Source organism: Adiantum capillus-veneris, chromosome 19, assembly GCF_014529385.1.
Source record: "Adiantum capillus-veneris isolate H3 chromosome 19, ASM1452938v2, whole genome shotgun sequence".
Taxonomy (NCBI): domain Eukaryota; kingdom Viridiplantae; phylum Streptophyta; class Polypodiopsida; order Polypodiales; family Pteridaceae; genus Adiantum; species Adiantum capillus-veneris.
Genome location: NC_140949.1, coordinates 142,121,085 through 142,140,402, shown reverse-complemented (window position 1 = coordinate 142,140,402; position 19,318 = coordinate 142,121,085). Strand labels below are relative to the sequence as shown.

General features: G+C 43.0%; 1 protein-coding gene and 1 pseudogene across 2 annotated transcripts in view; one reads left to right on the top strand and one right to left on the bottom strand.

The window, feature by feature from the left end:
* Positions 1-200: 200 nt before the first annotated feature.
* On the bottom strand, positions 201-1,184 carry LOC147434991 (uncharacterized; annotated as a pseudogene).
* Positions 1,185-3,172: 1,988 nt separating this feature from the next.
* LOC147434990 (uncharacterized) overlaps positions 3,173-19,318 on the top strand; it is a 41,604-nt gene continuing 25,458 nt past the window's right edge. The window contains exons 1-2 of one of the 2 annotated variants that reach the window (XM_086491356.1): positions 3,173-3,681; positions 4,214-4,335. In XM_086491356.1, the coding sequence (XP_086347482.1) occupies positions 3,240-3,681; positions 4,214-4,335 (564 nt within the window). In that variant the 5' untranslated portion in view covers positions 3,173-3,239. The remainder of the gene's footprint in view (positions 3,682-4,213; positions 4,336-19,318) is intronic. The other variant, XM_086491355.1, reaches the window with a different exon arrangement.

The following is a 19,318-nucleotide window of genomic DNA, read 5'->3' as shown; positions in this document are numbered from 1 at the left end:
TGCAACTCCAAAATCTGTAGCACGTAAAAATCTGAATTTTGATAGTCCACCATCCATATCTAATAGTCCATCCTGTAAGAATCCACTTATACTATTTCATCAGCTTTAAAACACACATCTTTCAACAAAAGTATGCTTAGATTGACAACAACTTGTCCCACATTAATTTCAAAATGCACATGCATTGAAATTTCATCATTTTACAGTTCAAACATCGTTGCATGCTCCACAAAACCTTTTAAACCCGTTTTATACTCCTCAAAGACTTGCTCTTGACATTCCTCATGCTCAATCTGATATGTGAGACCTTTTTTGATTCATTTATGTTTACATTGGAACAACAATCAATCTACTTCTTCTAATTCTCTGCAACTGAAACATATCCTTGCTTGATATCGACCCGTGACATCAAAATATGTCCTTCAAAACATTCAAAACCAAAATTCTGAGTCGCTTGATCATCCGCAACATCTGGCATAGTGGTTTGATTTTTTATCTGAATTTTTTGATCATCAGAATCAGCCTTTGTAAAGTCCTTCAATGTTCCTTCAACACCTTTTGGCAACATTTTCACATGTAGGGACCTTTTTGGTTGAGACTCCTGTTGATTTGATATGTTTTTTAGAAATTCCTTCTCAGCGAATCTAATTTTAGGAAATCTGATTTCTAGCAATCCCTCCTCTGCATTTATCTCACTATCCACCTCTTTAAGTGGGCTTTGAATAACGTGAGCACCATCATGTTTATGTATGACATGATTCTCCTCACAAATAGGTTAACAAAATTTTCCATATGCAAACAACATAAGTTTAAGCAATGGATCTTCCTCTTCCACTCCATGGGTATACGCTAGTGGTAGGTTAGGGATATCTAGGGGCTCTTCTAAGCTCTTTTGGCCAACCTACTTTTGCACCTCCTTATCCTCCATCTTTGGTGTCCCTACTTGGTGGATTACATGACCCATCCTCCATCCATCCATCATCATCATCATCACCATCACTTGAATCCCCTTGAAACTCATTCTCATATGCATCCCTCAGTTTTTCACATGCTTTTTGCAACTTGAAAACCTTCTTTCTACTAGAACATGATTTTTGCCTATCCCCTTTATGATCATCTAGCCATTCATATGCATTCTCGAAGTAATCTTCAAAATCATCTAGCTTCTCTAAGGCTCTTTCCATTTTGTTATAGGAAGTTACTTTATGCAATTTTGTGCTAATTTTTATGAAGTTTTGTGCACAAATCCACCATGTACCACTTCCTACACGCATCTTTCTTGAGCACTCACCAACTACACACGGACAATCATCCACCTCATGCTTCTCACTCATGCAAACCTCACATTTCTCTTTCTTTCTTTTACCCCCCATAACATTCACTTCATAAAATACAACAATCATGTTTAGCCCTCAAGATCGGTGCACCACACCAATCTGAGACCCATTAAAGTCGCTAAACAGAGAGCCACGGATGCTGTATCGAGATTCACGTAGTCCACTTAATTGGTTACTTAAACTGATTGTGATATTTTAGTTTAGTGATGTATTTATATGTTTGGAAAAATTTAGTAAAAGATACCATCCTTGAGTTTGTTTGCTTCAATATATCTGATTATCAACATCAGCTTCAGCATTAAATTTCTCTGTTTGATTTCAAATAATTGTTCTTTTGTCTCTACAAAATCATCCAAATTTTTGCCATTTTGCACAGCTTGAATCTGCAGCACCTAACTAAATCTGTGCAACCTGAATCTGCAGCATCTTGCTAAATTTGAGCAACCTAAATTTGCAACACTTGAATCCTATAGTAGCAAAATCTGAATTTTGAATCTACAACAATGCTTCTAATCAAACATGATGGTTGAAATCCATCATCTCTGTTGCTCTTGAATTTCCGCTCCTTGGTCTAACAATTTCTCCTTTGGGATAGGTTCTTGCATCATCACTCGTGAAACACAAACACAAACCTCGAATGCTGACACAAAAGGTAATCAGACCCAACAAACATACCATTACAGTAGGTAATTATAATCAACAAGACAAGAATGTCAGACACAACAAACAAACAATTGCAGTAGGTTCACCATGTGTTGGCAAAACCTTCAGTGGCCCAGTGGGATCACCAAATGTGTTGGGGTTCAACAACACATGAATCTCTCTCTCACACATACTCTCAAACAGAGAATAGATAGTACTCCATAATGAGACTCAGCAAAAGACACAGTCAGACAACTTCAGAGTCAGCAAACAGAACATAGAGAAAGATCAGACAGAGCAAAGAATACCATGGCTAAAGCTTCTCTCTCATTCCCCTACTCAAAACTCGTCCAAATACAAGTACCGACTGATGTATAACTGTCCAACCCAAAAATGTTCATGGCATAAAATATCAGACTCAACAAAATCCAACCTAGCAAAAATCCGACTCAACAAATATTCCGACCCAGCAAACGTCATACTCAACATCCGATTCATTAGTATCTGGATCAACATAATCTGACTCAACATGAATCCGCCTCAGCATATAATATCCAGTCAACACTTTTGCAGCTTCTCGACTTATTTTGCTACTCTCATGAAGGTTGTGGGTTATTATGAAGTTGTAAAATATGGAAAACATGTCACTGAGCACCCTCAATGGCAGGGACAAAAGCTCACAATGTGAGAGTTGAAAGCAAAGGAAGAATGCGAGCTACCTCATGTGTGGGTGAAACGCAGGGTTGTGCTCACTGATGGATGCCTACATGTGCATGCAAGGTAAGTTTTGTTTGCAAGGTGGTGGGATTATTAGAATGTGAGGGTTGTGTGTAATGCCTTGGTCTCCAAATGCGGAGATAGAAAAACTTGAATGGGCCAAATCACTCTGACCATCCTTGTTTCAGTAATTAGCTACCCCATGCATTTGAATGCTACGGTTATCCAAGCAACAAAGAGGGGTAAGAGTGGGTGCATGGTGGTTCATATTTGCATGCACAATGTTCCTAGCTCAGAATCATGGGCATTGCATTAACAAATGTGCTATGAGCTTTGCCTTTGTTGACACGTGTAAGTAGGAATTTGGTTTTCTGGCTCCACCCTGGGCCTCCTGGGTCACCAACCTCACATCCATGCTTCTCTTCATGTGCCACCGGGCTTGCCTGAATATGGCTCCCCATAAATAGATAGATAGACAGATAGATAGTACTCCCTCTATCTTTCTATAGATTAACGCCCTCACTTAAAGACAACTACGTAACGATGTCTGTTATGCAGGTAGCTCTGCATCAGAGCACTTCTCTGCAATCTTCTTCTTCAAGTTCTTCCACGCATCTGCTGCATGGCTGCCTGGCCCTCAAGCTAGCAACCTGTTTGCGACCACCATCAGCAGCAACTGCCCCCGCAAACGGCTCTTCTCTCTCAGATGATGATTGCATAGTGGGGCCTTATTGTCCTAGATTTTGCTTCCGCTCCAGCGTTGGGGTTGCCCGCAGCCATACCTTGGTGTGCTCTTCCTCCTTGTCTTCGTCGACATTTACATCGAATTCATCATCATCATCAACACCACCACCAAGGTCTTTGTGGGCGCAGCCTGCAGCACTGCTGCAAATGCAAAGTCCAACAGATTGTTCCTTCCCTGTTCAACACACAGCCATATCCTGTTGTGCCTCCAATGGTGCTCCGATTTTGATGGATGAGCCAGGTTTGCATTATTATCTTTGTGCTGCCTGGAAGGAATTGTTTGCAAAACGTGTTTATAGAGATGGAACAAAAATTACAACTAGAACAATCAACGGCTCCAAAGCCAGGATAAACTTAGACAATATGTAAGCCATACAAGCAATCCTAACCAGACTATGCTCTTGTGTAATATGTTTATCTTGGAATACTGCATACTGCATACACATATGTGTTTATGTAGTTTTTTGTAGAAACCACAAGTCTATCTTACCTAACACGGAGACTCTATAGTTTCTTTAAGTACATCTCAATAACACCAAACCTTACAAAGAAAAAGGACTATCTGAGAATAGAAAACGAAGCACCCATAACTATCAGAAAACAAAAATTGTCACATAAATATTTACAACTTCATACTGCACTTTTAAACGAGTGATTCTTTAAGAACATGAGTAGCACTAGTCTCCAAAGCCTGGTCCAAAGCTACTCTACATTGAGTTGAAGATGTTATATCAGATTCTGTAATTAATGCTAACGACGTTTCTCATCAACAGCTCGGATTGGGGAAGTGGGAAGGAAAACAAAGGAGACAGATGTCAACGTGAGAATTAATCTTGATGGAACCGGAGTTTGTCAAAGTGATACTGGAATCCCCTTCTTAGATCATATGCTGGATGTAAGTTCTGTTTTGTCTGTGCAGCAATGTTTTAGATTCTTGTTTTTAAGATGATGAAGTTTTCTGTCTGAGAGTCTTTGCAATTCCTAATGTTCATTGCCATAATTAGAAAGATGGCAATAAGCTACGGGTTTCTTGCTAAAGGTGGTAAGAAGCTTGAAAAAGTTGCAAACTAGATGCCAACATGATAGTCTCGGAGAGTTTGTTACATTTTATGTGAGAAATTGGCTTGTATGGCCATTAGCGAGAGTTGCATGTTTGACTAGAGCAGGCACACATAGTGCAGACATAGAGACATAGTTTTGAAGAAATACGTAGGCCTTGCGAAAGGAAATGCACTTGCACATCAATAGAGGGACATAATTTTCAGCCTTAGTAAAAAGAATGTTCTGATACACTGTTTCGGACGTTCCAAAATGGTCAAGAAACAACGTGTTGTTTCAGCAGGTCCAAAATGTGCTACTGTGTCCTTAGGCTGACCTTGGAGGCTCATTTTTGTCCAATGTTAAGTTATTGCTTCTTGAGTTATTGAATTTTTTGGGCTAGATTTATTGCTCTAGCATTCTTCATCTCTCCTCTCTCTCGGTGCTCATGTGTGTTTGCTGTTATATCTTGGTGCTCCTCTCTCAACCATGACAAAGTTGTATAACTATGTTGTGGTAGGGATTAGGAAGGATAAAAATGAGAACCATTCATGGTATTACGATGCTAATGACAACTTAATCACACAATTGAGATTAGAGTAGAGTGTAGACACAAAAATGATAGCTAGATTGATAGAAAGTGAGGACAAAGAGGCTCATTATATAGAGCTAGAGTAGGAATCTCATCTGGCATCATACATGACATCATAAGAGGCTCCAAATCAGCCCAACTTCACTAGAGAACTCGTGGGTACTCTTTAAGGCCCTTTTATGCACTCTTACTAAGTCTTTGGCGAGTCCATATTGTCTAGAAGCCCCTCATGGGTACCTACACACTTGAGGTATGCTTTTCACATGCTACCACATGATTATCGTCACCTAGGCATGTGGTAGAATACATACCAAAGCATAGGATAAAGCCCGTAAACTTAACAACCCTCCCCTTGGGCTTTAGACTATGATATTTGACATCTCTGACACACTCCAATTCAGGAGCAAAAGGACATCTCCAGTCTAAGAGACCATCCTTATTCTAGGAGACAATATATCTTTAATCCGAGAGACACCCCTCGAACAAATGTATAATGACAGATACCAAGCTAATCCAAGCTATCTTCAACAACATACACTAGAAGGTAAAGGAAAAAACAAGCTAGAGAATGTCTTCATAGTTGTATTCGCAAGTAACGAGAAGGCTATTGTCGGCTTCTTCTTCTTTTTCTTCTTTGTCTTGATCTTCAGGGCTTCAAACTGCTACTGGTACTGCCTTCTTTTTTCTTGAAGCACTTGGAGGGAGGATGTCCCTTCTTTCCTCAACTGCTACAGTCTTTTGATACGAGGCAATCTTTGGCTAATGCCCCTCTTTGCCACACTCAAAACAAGTTTTATTGCAAAGAGGAACAAGATTGTGCTCCTGGCCTTGAAATTGAGTTTCTCGTCTGCTTTTTCTCCTCAGATTGTAAAAAGTTGATCACATCGTGCAAGTCGGGGGTTGGGTCCTTCTCCTCTATGATGGTAACTAGTCAGTCAAAGCTAGATGGCAATGCTTCCATTAGGACAACAATCTTGTTCTGTTCAAGTACACCACAATTCACATATGAGTTGTGTGATCATATTTTTGAGGCAGTTTACAAGGCTATGAAAAGGTACGACCCTTCTTAAAGAGACACATTCTTTAGGCGAATAGACATGTCTTTAGGCGAATGGACACATCCATTCGATGAAGAGCACAACCATTGGTCGAAGGGGCATGATGAGTCGTCGAAGGAGTGTGGCTGTTGGTGAAGAGGTATGACTTTTGAACGAAGGGTTGTGACCATTCGAGAACAGGAGTCCTCCCGGGTTAGTCACACTTCGCATCTGCATTTGTAATGAATCAAGAAGAGTGTAACAAGTCACAATCGTGACATTCCCTCCCATTTAAATTAAAACCCCGTGTTTAAATGAAAGTCATCTGCTTGTCAAAGAACTCTTGAAGAAGGTTAGGATACTGTTGCATGTCTTCATCCGTCTGCCAAGTGGAATCTGACTCATCAAGATCCATTCACTTAACAAGAAATTTTGTTGTGATCTTTCGTCTTGTCTCTTTTTGACGAACATCAAGATCTTTTCTAGAACAAGAATAATCTGTTCATCTTCAATTTCAGGCGCATAAGAAGATAATTTTCCCCATGAGAGTGGAAGGTCCAATTTGTAATTGACAACTTATACTTTTTGATTATTTTGAAAGGTCCATCGAAGCGAGGGTGCAACTTTGGATAGACCGATTTCACAGTTTTGTAGCGATGAGGTGCTACATATAAGAGGACCAAATCTCCTTGGAAATCTGCATGTCGTCGATGCTTATTGGCTTGTGTTTGGTACTTTTGTTGGACATGAACCAACTTGTGACGTACTTGAATAAGTACATCTTGCATTTCTTGAACCAATTGATCTGCTAGTGAAACCGGCCTGTTCAATCCAAAAAGGACGGTAGACTTTAGACTTAATCCTTATTTGCTTTCACCCATTTAATTTGTCGCCCACTTTACCTGGACTTTCAAGACACAACAAAGGGGAGAGGGATACAGGCTGCTAGATTGCACCTGTATGAGTAGACCGACACCAGATTGGCCCCTAACTTAGGCGCCCCTTTCGGTATTTCTTTATTGTTTATAAGAGGGAATAAACGTTGTGGTTCCCCACGAGCTGCCCCGCACAAGCTTGGCTGAATTCAACTGTTCCGGCCCGATTTCGGCAGCATAACTGTACTAGGACCCTTCACAGCCAGTATTCCCACGCGTTGAATGACTTTCCCGACGCATACGAGCACTTTGCAAAACCTGGCGAGAATCTGCAGCACACTGAATTCTCTGTTTTCAGCCCCGAAAATGCGCCAGATCACCTGTACAGCGGTCCCCTCGCGTCCCCAAACCTCCTGGGGGTATTAGGGACCGTTTAGGACCAAAACCCTAAACCTGCAAAAATACACAGCAGGCTGTAATTTACTGTTTCGGGCTCTGTTTCGCGTGCCGGTCGCATCCGTAGGAAGTCCTCGAGCTCCCGCACCTGTAGGGCTACTTGCCCTTTGAATCGGACGAGATTTCTGGCGTGAAACCTCTCCGAATTCACCTGTACCTGCGGAGGATTAGCTGCTAGCTAATCTAGTACCTGTGCAAGAGGCTCTTGCCTCGGCAATCGCGCATGAACCCACACAACTGTACATTGGTCAATTGAAAAGCCCACTAGAGGGGCATAACATACTGCCATAGGGGAGAGAGAGGGCAGTGCGTAGTGTGCAGGGCATCACTCCTGGCACCGCACTGTACATAGGAGGGAAAGGAAGCACTCCATAGCTCTTAACCTGTGACAAAATCTGCAAATGAGCCTCTCCCAGCTTAAAATTCAGCACCACTTCTTCCTTGAGGAGGCAAGTGCACAGAAATGTGCCACTTGGCGCATTTACAAGCATTTTCCCGTTTCGGGTTTGCCGCTTAAAAATATCTTGACCGGTTGCCCAGTTGACTTCGCGGCAGAGTAATAAAATGTTCCCCTAGTCATACCGGAGGTAATGACGCGGACACATTTTCAGGTCCCAAAATAGCAGTTCCCTAAATTTTAGGAGATGCTGCCATTGTATCTTTCTAGGTCATCTGACCCCCTTTGTACACTGCAGCCACACCCATAACTGAAATGTAGCCTCTGTAGCAAAGGATTCCACTTTGGCTAGTCAATGACACCAGTTTGGCTAACCATAGTCCTTGTCCAACCTTAGTGCTCTCTTGCCCTCAGGCCTGGACTCCCTCTGGACAGTTCCACACTAGCTATGCAATGCAGGGCAGTTAGATTTCTCGAGGGGTGTTTCCAAAAAGTGAAAGTAAATAAGTAATAAGAAAGAAATTAACAAAAAGGATAGATAGTAGTCACACACTGGTGACATACCCCCCTCTTGAAATCTCAAACGTCCTCGTTTGCATCTATGTCGTACATGCTCACAGTCAACACTGATGTATTCAACACTTGTCGACACATGTATGACACATACATGCTCATTGTCAACCCTGGTGTATTCAACACCTCGTCGACACATGTATTGCCTGCGTGTGAACCCTGTCCCAATGACATAGTGGTAGCTTCGCACTCTGCCATTGCTTTGAGTCACTAACTTTCCAATGACAAAATTGTAGGCACACATTTTGCCACTGTCTTATAGTACACGTTGGGCCCAGTAACACTTTCGAGCATACCCAAACCGACAGTTTAAGAATGCAGTTACACATGTACCCTTTAATAGAAGCAATTACTGTATCCTTGACAAACTGACAAGAAATACTCACTTCTATAGCACTAACCAAACTTTTGGACATTCCATAAGAGCAATTGCCAAACTGACAATCTGTACAGCTCTAACATTCATGTAACATGTATTTGATTTGAGCTCACTTTAAATACCATGTACATCATTTGTTTCAGAAGCCATTGTCACACTGACAATCCATGTAGCTTTGAAACTCAAGGTGTCAAGGTAGGTTGCAAATCGAAGGCTTCAAGGTAAAGTGATAACATAGTTGGTGACTTTGCAAGTTCACCTTCTTCCATCCACTTAGCATCCATTGGTGGATAGTTTCTGAACTTCACCAAGTAATGCCTAGCAACCTTGCCTTTCACTTTTCTTGCTTTATGTGCCAAAATCTGTTCTGGGACCAAGATCTCGTCAAGTTCCTCGACTTCCGGCTGATCTTCAGCTGGCATATCTTCTGGCACATCACCCACATAGGGTCTGAGAAGACTCACATGAAACGCATTGTGAATCTTCCAATTGTCATGCAATTTCAGCCTATATGCAACATCACTGATTATGTCGCACACTTGAAAAGGCCCATAGTAACACATGTTGAGCTTTGGAAACAGTCTTTCCTTGCCCTTCATCTTCTTTAACCTTGCCTTTTCAAAGCGTAGAAGCACCCAATCACCAAGTGAAAATACCACTTCACGACGGTGACGATCAACTGCTTTCTTTTGCTTTGCCTGAGTCTTTTCTAAGGCCACTTTGACCTTCTTGTACATTTCATCCATGTCCTGAACATACTTATCTGCTTCAAATATCTTGTCCTTTGTATGCAGTATGGGAGGAACTTTCTTGCCACCTTCAACTATCTCAAAAGGTGCCTTGTCAGTTGATGAATGCATTGTATTATTGTATGCATACTCCACCAATGGCAAATACTGCTCCCACTTTCCTTTATGCTCTGAGACATAGCACTTAAAGCAGATCTAGGACAGTAGAATTTGCTTCTTCTGACTGTCCATGTGTTTGAGGATGAAATGACGAAGAGAATTTGAGCGTGGTGCCCATATTCTCAAACAAGCCTCTCCAGAACAAACTTGTCATGCGTGGATCACGGTCGCTAACAATCGACTGTGGCATGCCATGATACTTGAAAATATTGCTCATAAACAAGCGTGCCATCTGATCTGGCTTTATCTTCTTCCTGACCGGAATTAAATGAGCCTGCTTGCTAAATCTGCAAATGATGGTCCAGATACCATCGTTTCCTGTCTGCGTTCTTGGAAGATCAAAGATAAAATCCATAGCAATACTTTCCCATGGTTTATTTGGAATAGGTAGTGGTTGCAATAACCCTGGTGCCTTTTGCTTGTCAAACTTGACCTTCTGGCAAATTAGGCATTTTCGCTCAAAGGCATCCACATCTCTTCTCAATGTAGGCTAATAGAAGAATGTCTCAACCGCTTTAACTGGATACCACGATGCCCTGCATACGGTGGGACATGACTCTTCCATAACTTTGCGTCGCAATGGCTTTGTGACACACAATCTGCCATGCATCATCATGAACCCATCTCTGAGAAGATAGTGTTCATGACGTTGTCCATCCATTAGCTGCTCGAAGACCCTTGCAAAATCTTCATCATTGCCTCATATCATCAAGTTCATGATGATAAGGAATTGACACAGCTGAAATTTGTGGCTTCCTTGACAAGGCATCAGCCACAACATTCTTCTTGCCTTCCACATGCACAATCTGAAAGTGGAACATGGACAAGATATTTGCCCATCGCATATGCTTCTTAGATGACTTTGCCTGTGTCAAGAAGTATCGCAAGGTCTGATGGTCCGTTTGGACAACAAAGTCTGCACCTAGCAGGTAGTGTTTCCAACTTAAGAGCGCATGAATCACGGCCAGTAACTCTTTCTCATAGACCTGCATGGTCATCTTTGGCCCTTGCAAAATTCTACTCTCATAGGCTACTACCCTGCCATCTTGCATTAGCACTGCACCAATGCTACTACCACAGGCGTCACACTAGACCACAAATGACTTCCTAAGATCTAGCAACACAATGATTGGATCTGAAGTCATCTTTTCCTTTAAGAGATTAAAAGCTGAAATCTCTTTCTGTGTCCATCTAAAGGTGACTGCCTTCTTTTGAAGAGCATGTAAAGGTGAAGCAATCTCAACGAAATTTCGGATAAACCTTCTGTAATAGGAGCATAGTCCCAAGAAACTTCGGACATCGTGCACCGTCTTTAAATCTGGCCATGACTTGATCGCTTCAACTTTTGCAGGATCCATTCTGACACCATCCTTTGAGACAATGTGTCCCAGAAAATGAATCTCTTCCAGAAAAAACTCACTTTTCTTTGCATTGATGAGCAACCTATGACTGCGTAGCTCTTTGAACACAATGGCCAAGTGATGCCTATGCTCCTCTTCATTCTTTGAGTAGACTATCATGTCATCAAAGAATGTACCAACAAACTGTTGGTGTGGACGGAAAATTTTGTCCATCATCCGATTGAACGTAGCAGGAGCATTTGTGAGACCAAAGGGCATCACTAAAAATTCGTAAAGGCCAAACGTTGTTCTAAAAGCAGTCTTGTGCACATCCTATGATCTAATGCGGATCTGATGGTACCCACTCTTTAGATCTATCGTGCTAAACATAGCTGCTGCTTCTAATTTATCCAGAATATCATCAATTCTAGGTATAGGGAACCTATTCTTGATGGTATTCTTGTTCAGTGCACGGTAGTCGATGCACATACGCCATGAGCCATCCTTTTTCTGCACCAACAACACTGGAGAACAGAATGGAGATGAACTGGGCTGAATCAGCCCCTTTTCTAACAGCTCTTGTACTTGGCCCATTATCTCTTTCTGCTGAGCCGCATTAACCCTGTACGGAGGCTTATTTGGTGGGCTATTGCCTGGCACCAAATCTATCGCATGGTCCTCGGGTCTCTCTGGCAGTAATTGAGACGGTAATGAATCGGAAAAACAATCACTATACTGTTGTAAAAACATTGACCTTTCTTTATCTAGCACGAATAAATTTGATTCATCACAATCTGACACTTCACGTGCAAAAACCAAGTACGCAGAAAGATGCTTTTTCATTACAGAAGTAATAGCAGAAGCTGATACAGTGGGAATAGACTCTCCTTTAAGCTTTACACCCAGAATGTGAGTCTTTCCCCTGCTCTGTACAGTGATATTTTTGTTGTAGGCATCCATGATTCCCTGTACACGAAACAACCAAGGAATACCTAACAACACATCACATCTGTCCAATGGCATGATGTAAAATTCTTCAGCATCTACATAGGACTGGATATGTAGGCGCAACTTTCCGATGATGGGTGTCACAGCCTGTGTATGGCCAGGACATGCCAAACCTGCCTCTGCTGTATACCCCATCTCTTCAGGTCTGATTCCCAACTTTGAAGCCAATTCTGGGGAAATGATGTTGGCTTTGGCACTTGGATCAAAGAAGATAAGCACTGTTTGATCCCTGACCTTTCCCCATGCTCTGCAAAGCTGACTTGCATCTGAATTTGGCTTGTCGCCCACCATATCTGGCACTAGACCAGCCATGGGCTTCTTTCCTTTCCTGTCCTCCTTGTCTTCAGAATCAGCTGGCCTTTTCTTTGTAGGACAATTGTGGCCAGGCTGCTCACAGATAAAGCATTTGTTCTTTGACCTCAAGACCTTCTTTTGCTCTTCCGACTTGCGAGAAAAACGTCTTTTCCATTTCTTTGCAGGTCCCTTTTCTGATTCAGCGGTAGCTTTGCCTTTCCCTACGTTGGCCGGCTCCTGAGTCCCTTTAGGAACCTCATTGGGAATGTGCTTCTTCACTGAATTTTTCTTGGCTGATCCTTCCTTGACGCCAGTATTGAATTCACAATCTTCTCCCTTGAGCAAACCATTGCCAGTGTTTGCTACCTCGATGAGCTGCGTCAAAGTAGTGACTTTGGTCTTCTTGTAGTACTTTCTCAATCCTTTGGGTAGGCCACAACAGTATTTTTCAATCTGTTCTGTCAATGGCACAAACCTATAGGAAGTTACTGGAAGTAGAGCTTTCCAAAACTTCCGATTGTAGTCATCCAGATTCTTGCAAGTGGCAGCATTAAGTTGGTGCCATTCTGTCATGACATCTGCTTCAAAGTCATCATATAACCATACTGCTGCAAAAATATGCTTGAAGTAAATCCATGTGGACGGAGCTTGCCCTTGCAGCAATAAAGTTGTCCACCATTGTCCCGCATTTCCTGTCAAGAAAGTGGCTGCCTTGCGGACCTTTGAAGCCTCTGTAAAGTTTCCCCCTGCATAGGCCTTGTCAAACTGCTGGAGGAATGAGAGAGCCTTCTTCCTGTCATCAAACCTTGTAAAGGTCGTGAATGTGACACCTTTGCCACCTTCTTTGTACGGAGTTGGCCTCTCCAGCGGCGCTAAGTTGTCATATGGAAGTGACTGAAACATGGGAACACTGTTAGGGTTCATTTGTGTTCCCTGACCGCAATTAAGTTGACTTGGAAATGCCATATTTGGCTGCTGATTTGTAATTCCAGCCATACCAAAATTTGCTTGTGGCATCCCAAATTGGCCCTGAGTGCTTTGAAACCCTTGTAGCATGCCCGTGACACCATACATGGGGTTAGGCATCATCGTTTGAGCACCCCCGAACACTGTTCATGGCGTGTAAAACTGATTTCCAGGTGCATGACCAGCCATGCTCTGGAATACCGATCCACCTCCAAAATAGCCAGGGTGTACTGAAGGTGGTGGGAAGACTTGTTGCATAGCCTGTAGGTTGCTTCCCTGCCCATTAAAACCAGCTATAGGCTGCTGAAAGGTGGCGGGCTGAACTGGTACAGCTTGAAAGACTGGCATCTCAGCCACCTGTTCTTGCACCTTAGACACAGGTTGTGGAGACTGCATGTTCTCCGTCAAGTGTACAGGTGTTTCCATTGACTTTGCAGTATGAATCACCTGTGCTCGAGCCTTAACAGGCTTTTGAATATGATCTAGTGACCCAACTTGCTGAGACGGAAGAGAAGGTTGCAGAAAGGCTAAAACCCTCGGGTTCTGCATTACTTGTGTGAACATAGCCACAACAGTAGCCAACTGGGTCCTGAATATATCATCATCCGTCTGTGGTGGTCTTGAAGACTCACCCACTTCATGTGTCTGTTGACCCTGCGAAGAGGAAACCTCTTCAGTCACATCATCTGGTCTGTCAGCCATACTTGCAATTCCCTGTGTCTGGTCTATGATCCCCTGTGTCTTCAAGCCCAAACTGACCAAGGCTCACTTCTATGGGAAAAAGTGATTTAATCCCGTCGATGGAACCATGAAACCGGCCTTTTCAATCCAAAAGGGCGGTAGACTTTAGACTTAATCCTTATTTGCTTTCACCCATTTAATTTGTCGCCCACTTTACCTGTACTTTCAAGACACAACAAAGGGGAGAGGGATACAGGCTGCTAGATTGCACCTGTATGAGTAGACCGACACCAGATTGGCCCCTAACTTAGGCGCCCCTTTCGGTATTTCTTTATTGTTTATAAGAGGGAATAAACGCTGTGGTTCCCTACGAGCTGCCCCGCACAAGCTTGGCTGAATTTCAACTGTTCCGGCCCGATTTCGGTAGCATAACTGTACTAGGACCCTTCACAGCCAGTATTCCCACACATTGAATGACTTTCCCGACGCATACGGGCACTTCGCAAAACCTGGCGAGAATTTGCAGCACACTGAATTCCCTGTTTTCAGCCCCGAAAATGCGCCAGATCACCTGTACAGCGGTCCCCTCGCGTCCCCGAACCTCCTGGGGATATTAGGGACCGTTTAGGGCCAAAACCCTAAACCTGCAAAAATACACAGCAGGCTGTAATTTACTGTTTCGGGCTCCGTTTTGCGTGCCGATCGCATCCGTGGCAAGTCCTCGAGCTCCCGCACCTGTAGGGCTACTTGCCCTTTGAATCGAACGAGATTTCTGGCGTGAAACCTCTCCGAATTCACCTGTACCTGCGGGGGATTAGCCGCTAGCTAATCCAGTACCTGTGCAAGAGGCTCTTGCCTCGGCAATCGCGCATGAACCCGCACAACTGTACATTGGTCAATTGAAAAGCCCACTAGAGGGGCATAACATACTGCCATAGGGGAGAGAGAGGGCAGTGTGTAGCGTGCAGGGCATCACTCTTGAGTCTTGGCACCGCACTGTACATAGGAGGGAAAGGAAGCACTCCATAGCTCTTAACCTGTGACAAAATCTGCAAATGAGCCTCTCCCATCTTAAAATTCAGCGCCACTTCTTCCTTGAGAAGGCAAGTGCACAGAAATGTGCCACTTGGCGCATTTACAAGCATTTTCCTGTTTCGGGTTCGCCGTTTAAAAATATCTTGACCGGTTGCCCAGTTGACTTCGCGGCAGAGTAATAAAATGTCCCCCTAGTCATACCGGAGGTAATGACGCGGACACTTTTTCAAGTCCGAAAATAGCAGTTCCCTAAATTTTAGGAGATGCTGCCATTGTATCTTTCTAGGTCATCTGACCCCCTTTGTACACTGCAACCACACCCATAACTGAAATGTAGCCTCTGTAGCAAAGGATTCCACTTTGGCTAGTCAATGACCCCAGTTTGGCTAACCATAGTCCTTGTCCAACCTTAGTGCTCTCTTGCCCTCAGGCCTGGACTCCCTCTGGACAGTTCCACACTAGCTATGCAATGCAGGGCAGTTAGATTTCTCGAGGGGTGTTTCCAAAAAGTGAAAGTAAATAAATAATAAGAAAGAAATCAACAAAAATGATAGATAGTATCACACACTGGTGACAGCTAGAGCTACTTTGTGTTGAAGAACAAAGTTTGTCGGTACAAGAGGAGTATGTCCATATGCTGCTTGGAATTAAGTCATGCCAGTTACTGAATGGATAGAGTTATTGTATGCGAACTTTACAAGTGACAAATATTCTTTCCATGACCCCAATCGAATTTGTATGTAATGTCGAAGCATTTCTTCCAAAATTTGATTCACTCTTTCTTTCTGACCATCAGTTTGAGGATGGTATGCTGAGCTGAATAGCAAATTTGTACCAAGAGATTTGAAGAGAGATGTCCAAAAATGTCCTGTGAATTTTGGATCTCTATCTGAAACAATAGACTTTGGCAACTCATGTAATCTGAAAATGTGTTGCACAAACAATTGCGCAACGTCTGGGGCCGAAGCAGCCTTCTTGCAAGGAATAAACTGTGCCGTCTTGAAAAACCGATCAACCTCTACAAGAATCTGTGCATTGCCTTTTTGGGAACGATGCAAAGTAGTGATAAAATCCATGCTGATACTTTCATGAGGTACTGGTAAAGGTTGAAGTAAACCTTGAGGAAGCTGTCGAGAAGTCTTCATTGCTTGACAGGAATGACAAGCTTTGACAAACTTGATAACATCTTGCTGCATTTGTGGCCAAAAATATGTTGCGGACAACAATCTGTATGTCTTGTTGATGCTTGGGAAGGCAGCAAAAGGGACTTCATGATGCTCTTGAATCAAAATCTTTCTCAATGGCGCATTGTGAGGAACACAAATGCGATCAATGTAATAGAGCAAGTTATCAACAATGGTGTAAGCTGCAAACATATTCATCTCTGCAGGAGAAGGAGTACAGGATTTAAGAGCTTGAAATGCGGGCAAAATCCCTATCTGTCAAATACTCATGCTTGAAACAAGCATGTATTTCCATCTGCACACTAGAATGGCAAAGTTAGTAGCGTGAGGCATGCGGCTTAAGGCATTTGCAACTGCATTTGCAAGGCCTGACACGTATTGAATAGTCATATGAATACTCATGCTTGAAACAAGCAGGTATTTCCATCTGTACACTAGAAATGGCAAAGTTAGTAGCGCGAGGCATGCAACTTAAGGCATTTGCAACTGCATTTGCAAGGCTTGGCACGTATTGAATAATCATATGAAAATTTGCCAAGAACTCAATCCATTGTCCTTGACGAGGATTCATTACTGGTTGAGTAAAAATGTATGTTAATGACTGATGATGTGTCGACTGATGATCTGTCTGAACAACGGAATCTGCGCCAAGAAGGTAGTGTTTCCAAGTGCGGTAAGCATCTACAATGGCCAAGAATTCCTTGTCATAAACTAGGTATCTCATTTGAATGGCTGAAAACTTGCGGCTGTCAAAAGCAATGGCACGCTCGTTCTGCATAAGAACACCTCCAGAAGCACGATCTGACGCATCTGTCATTACCTGAAAAGGTTGAGTGGGATCTGCATAGCCAAGACTTGAGTTGTCGTCAAGGCATGTTTAAGAGCTTTGAACGACTGTTCTGCTTCTTTAGACCATTGAAGTTTATCTTGCTTGGTAAGCTCAGTCAAAGGAGTTGCAATATCTGAGAACTTGTGCACCTTGGTATGATAGAAATTGGGAAGTCCCAAAAAAGGATGCACATCTGAGATAGTGAGCGGTAAAGGCCAATCCACAATGACCTGTGTCTTCTTGGGATCTACTGCAACGCCATTAGTAGAAATAATATGACCAAGGTATTCCACCCGATTCTTGAAAAAATCACTTTTCTTTTTGTGGATGTATAGCACATTGGTTCGCAGAATTTGGAAGACAATCTGAAAATGTTCTTTGTGACAGCCACCGCTCGACTGAAAACAAGAATATCATCCAAATATACGATCACAAACTTGTCCAAGTAAGGACCGAAGATTCCGTTCATCAACGTCATGAAAGAGGCTGGGGCATTGGTTAACCCGAATGGTAATACCAAAATTCATATTGACCGTACTTTGTGTGAAAAGCTGTCTTGTACTCATCACCAATGCGAATGCGAATTTGGTGATACCGTGACTTTAAATTAATTTTGGAGTAGATCTTTGCACCCAATAATTGATCAAATAACTCGTCGATGCGAGGCAAGGGAAACTTGTTTTTGATTGTCAACTTATTCAAAGTACGATAGTCGATGCAAAGACGTATAGACCCATCCTTTTTCTTGACCAACAGGACAGGAGCTCCAAAGGAACTTTTGCTTGGGCAAATATGACCTTTATCCAGCAAATCTTCTAGTTTCCGCTATATCTCTTGAGATTCCGAGTATGAAACTCGATAAGGGGCTCGAATTGGTGGAGGTTAGCCGGGGATCAAATCTATGGGATGATTTACAGAACGGCGAGGAGGCAAAGTTGTTGGTAGCTCATCGGAAAATAAGTCCAGATGGGGTTGAAAGAAGGGTTGTTGCAAATAAGCAAGTTTTGACGAGGATTTAGATTGTTCTTCACATGACTCTTTTGCACTCGGTTTGACATCTCGCAACATGATTAATGCAGTAGCACAATCACGTTTTCGAACCAGGTGTTTGACTTGTAAAGCAGAGACCAATATAATGGGTTTGGTAGTGAAGAGACCACGAAGCTCCACTTCCTGCTCCTTGTGAAAGAGCCGAATAGAGTGATTGTTGCTAATTGGACTATTTTCTTATTTTTAACGATTAATCTCTTTTTTAGGATATTTTATTGTGTGCACTAAGAACTGTTAAAAGATTGTAGCTACAGGAACTGCCATCAAGAACGGACAACTCTGATGTGTCATTTGATGGGTGACGGTAAACATCACGAAGGAGTTTCCGTAAGTTCGGTGAAAAGGGCCGGGTTACGAGTGCCCCTGATGCGTCACATGATGGGTGACGGGTGCATCAGTAAGGGGGCATCCCGTAGGCTAAGGAGGAAATGATAAATCCGAACTGAGTAAGAAAATACGCGTAAGAACGCAAGCACAAGAATAAAGATGGGTACAATGAAGCATTTTACGAAAAGCAGGAACAATCGCGGGAAGGCAGACGCTTTCCCGCGAGGAATCTATGTTTGCATTGCATTCGTGCATGTGGTTGCATCCAGGGACGCCTGGGAAGTGTTGTTAAGTGCATTGGTTTTAACTTATAAGGTTTTATTGAGTTTTTGGGCAGGTTCAGACCAATTTTAAAATATGCCGGCCGCCCACTTAATAAGTGGGCAGCCACTTAGAAGATAAAGCAACAAAACCAGCCAGCGAATTCTCTCTCCCTATTTCGGGTAGAATCGCATTAAAAAAAAAAACAAAAAAAAAACGGGAGCAGTTATTCGTGCCGTGGCCAGGGAGCTATAAAAGCACCACATGCCCTCACTCACGTGGGGTACCAACGTCAGCAAGAGAAGACTCTGCCGCAAGAGATCGCGAGACTACGAAGCACGGAAGTCGCTTTTTCCCGCGCAAGAGCGACAGGTATCTATTGTGGATTCGCCATACGAATTGTTGTCGCGTGTTTGTGTGGTTTGTTTTGCAGGAATCTCCCGTCTTACGGGAAGGCCCTTCACAGGAAGTACGGCTTCACGTCTAAGTCCCTTACGGGAAAGTACGGCTTCACGCCTAAGTCCCTTACGGGAAAGCACGGCTTTGCGCCTAAGTCCCTTACGGGAAGGAACGGCCTTGTGCCCAAGCCCTTTACGGGAAAGCACGACCTTCGGGTCTAAGATTACAGAACGGAGGGGTTTCCTCGGG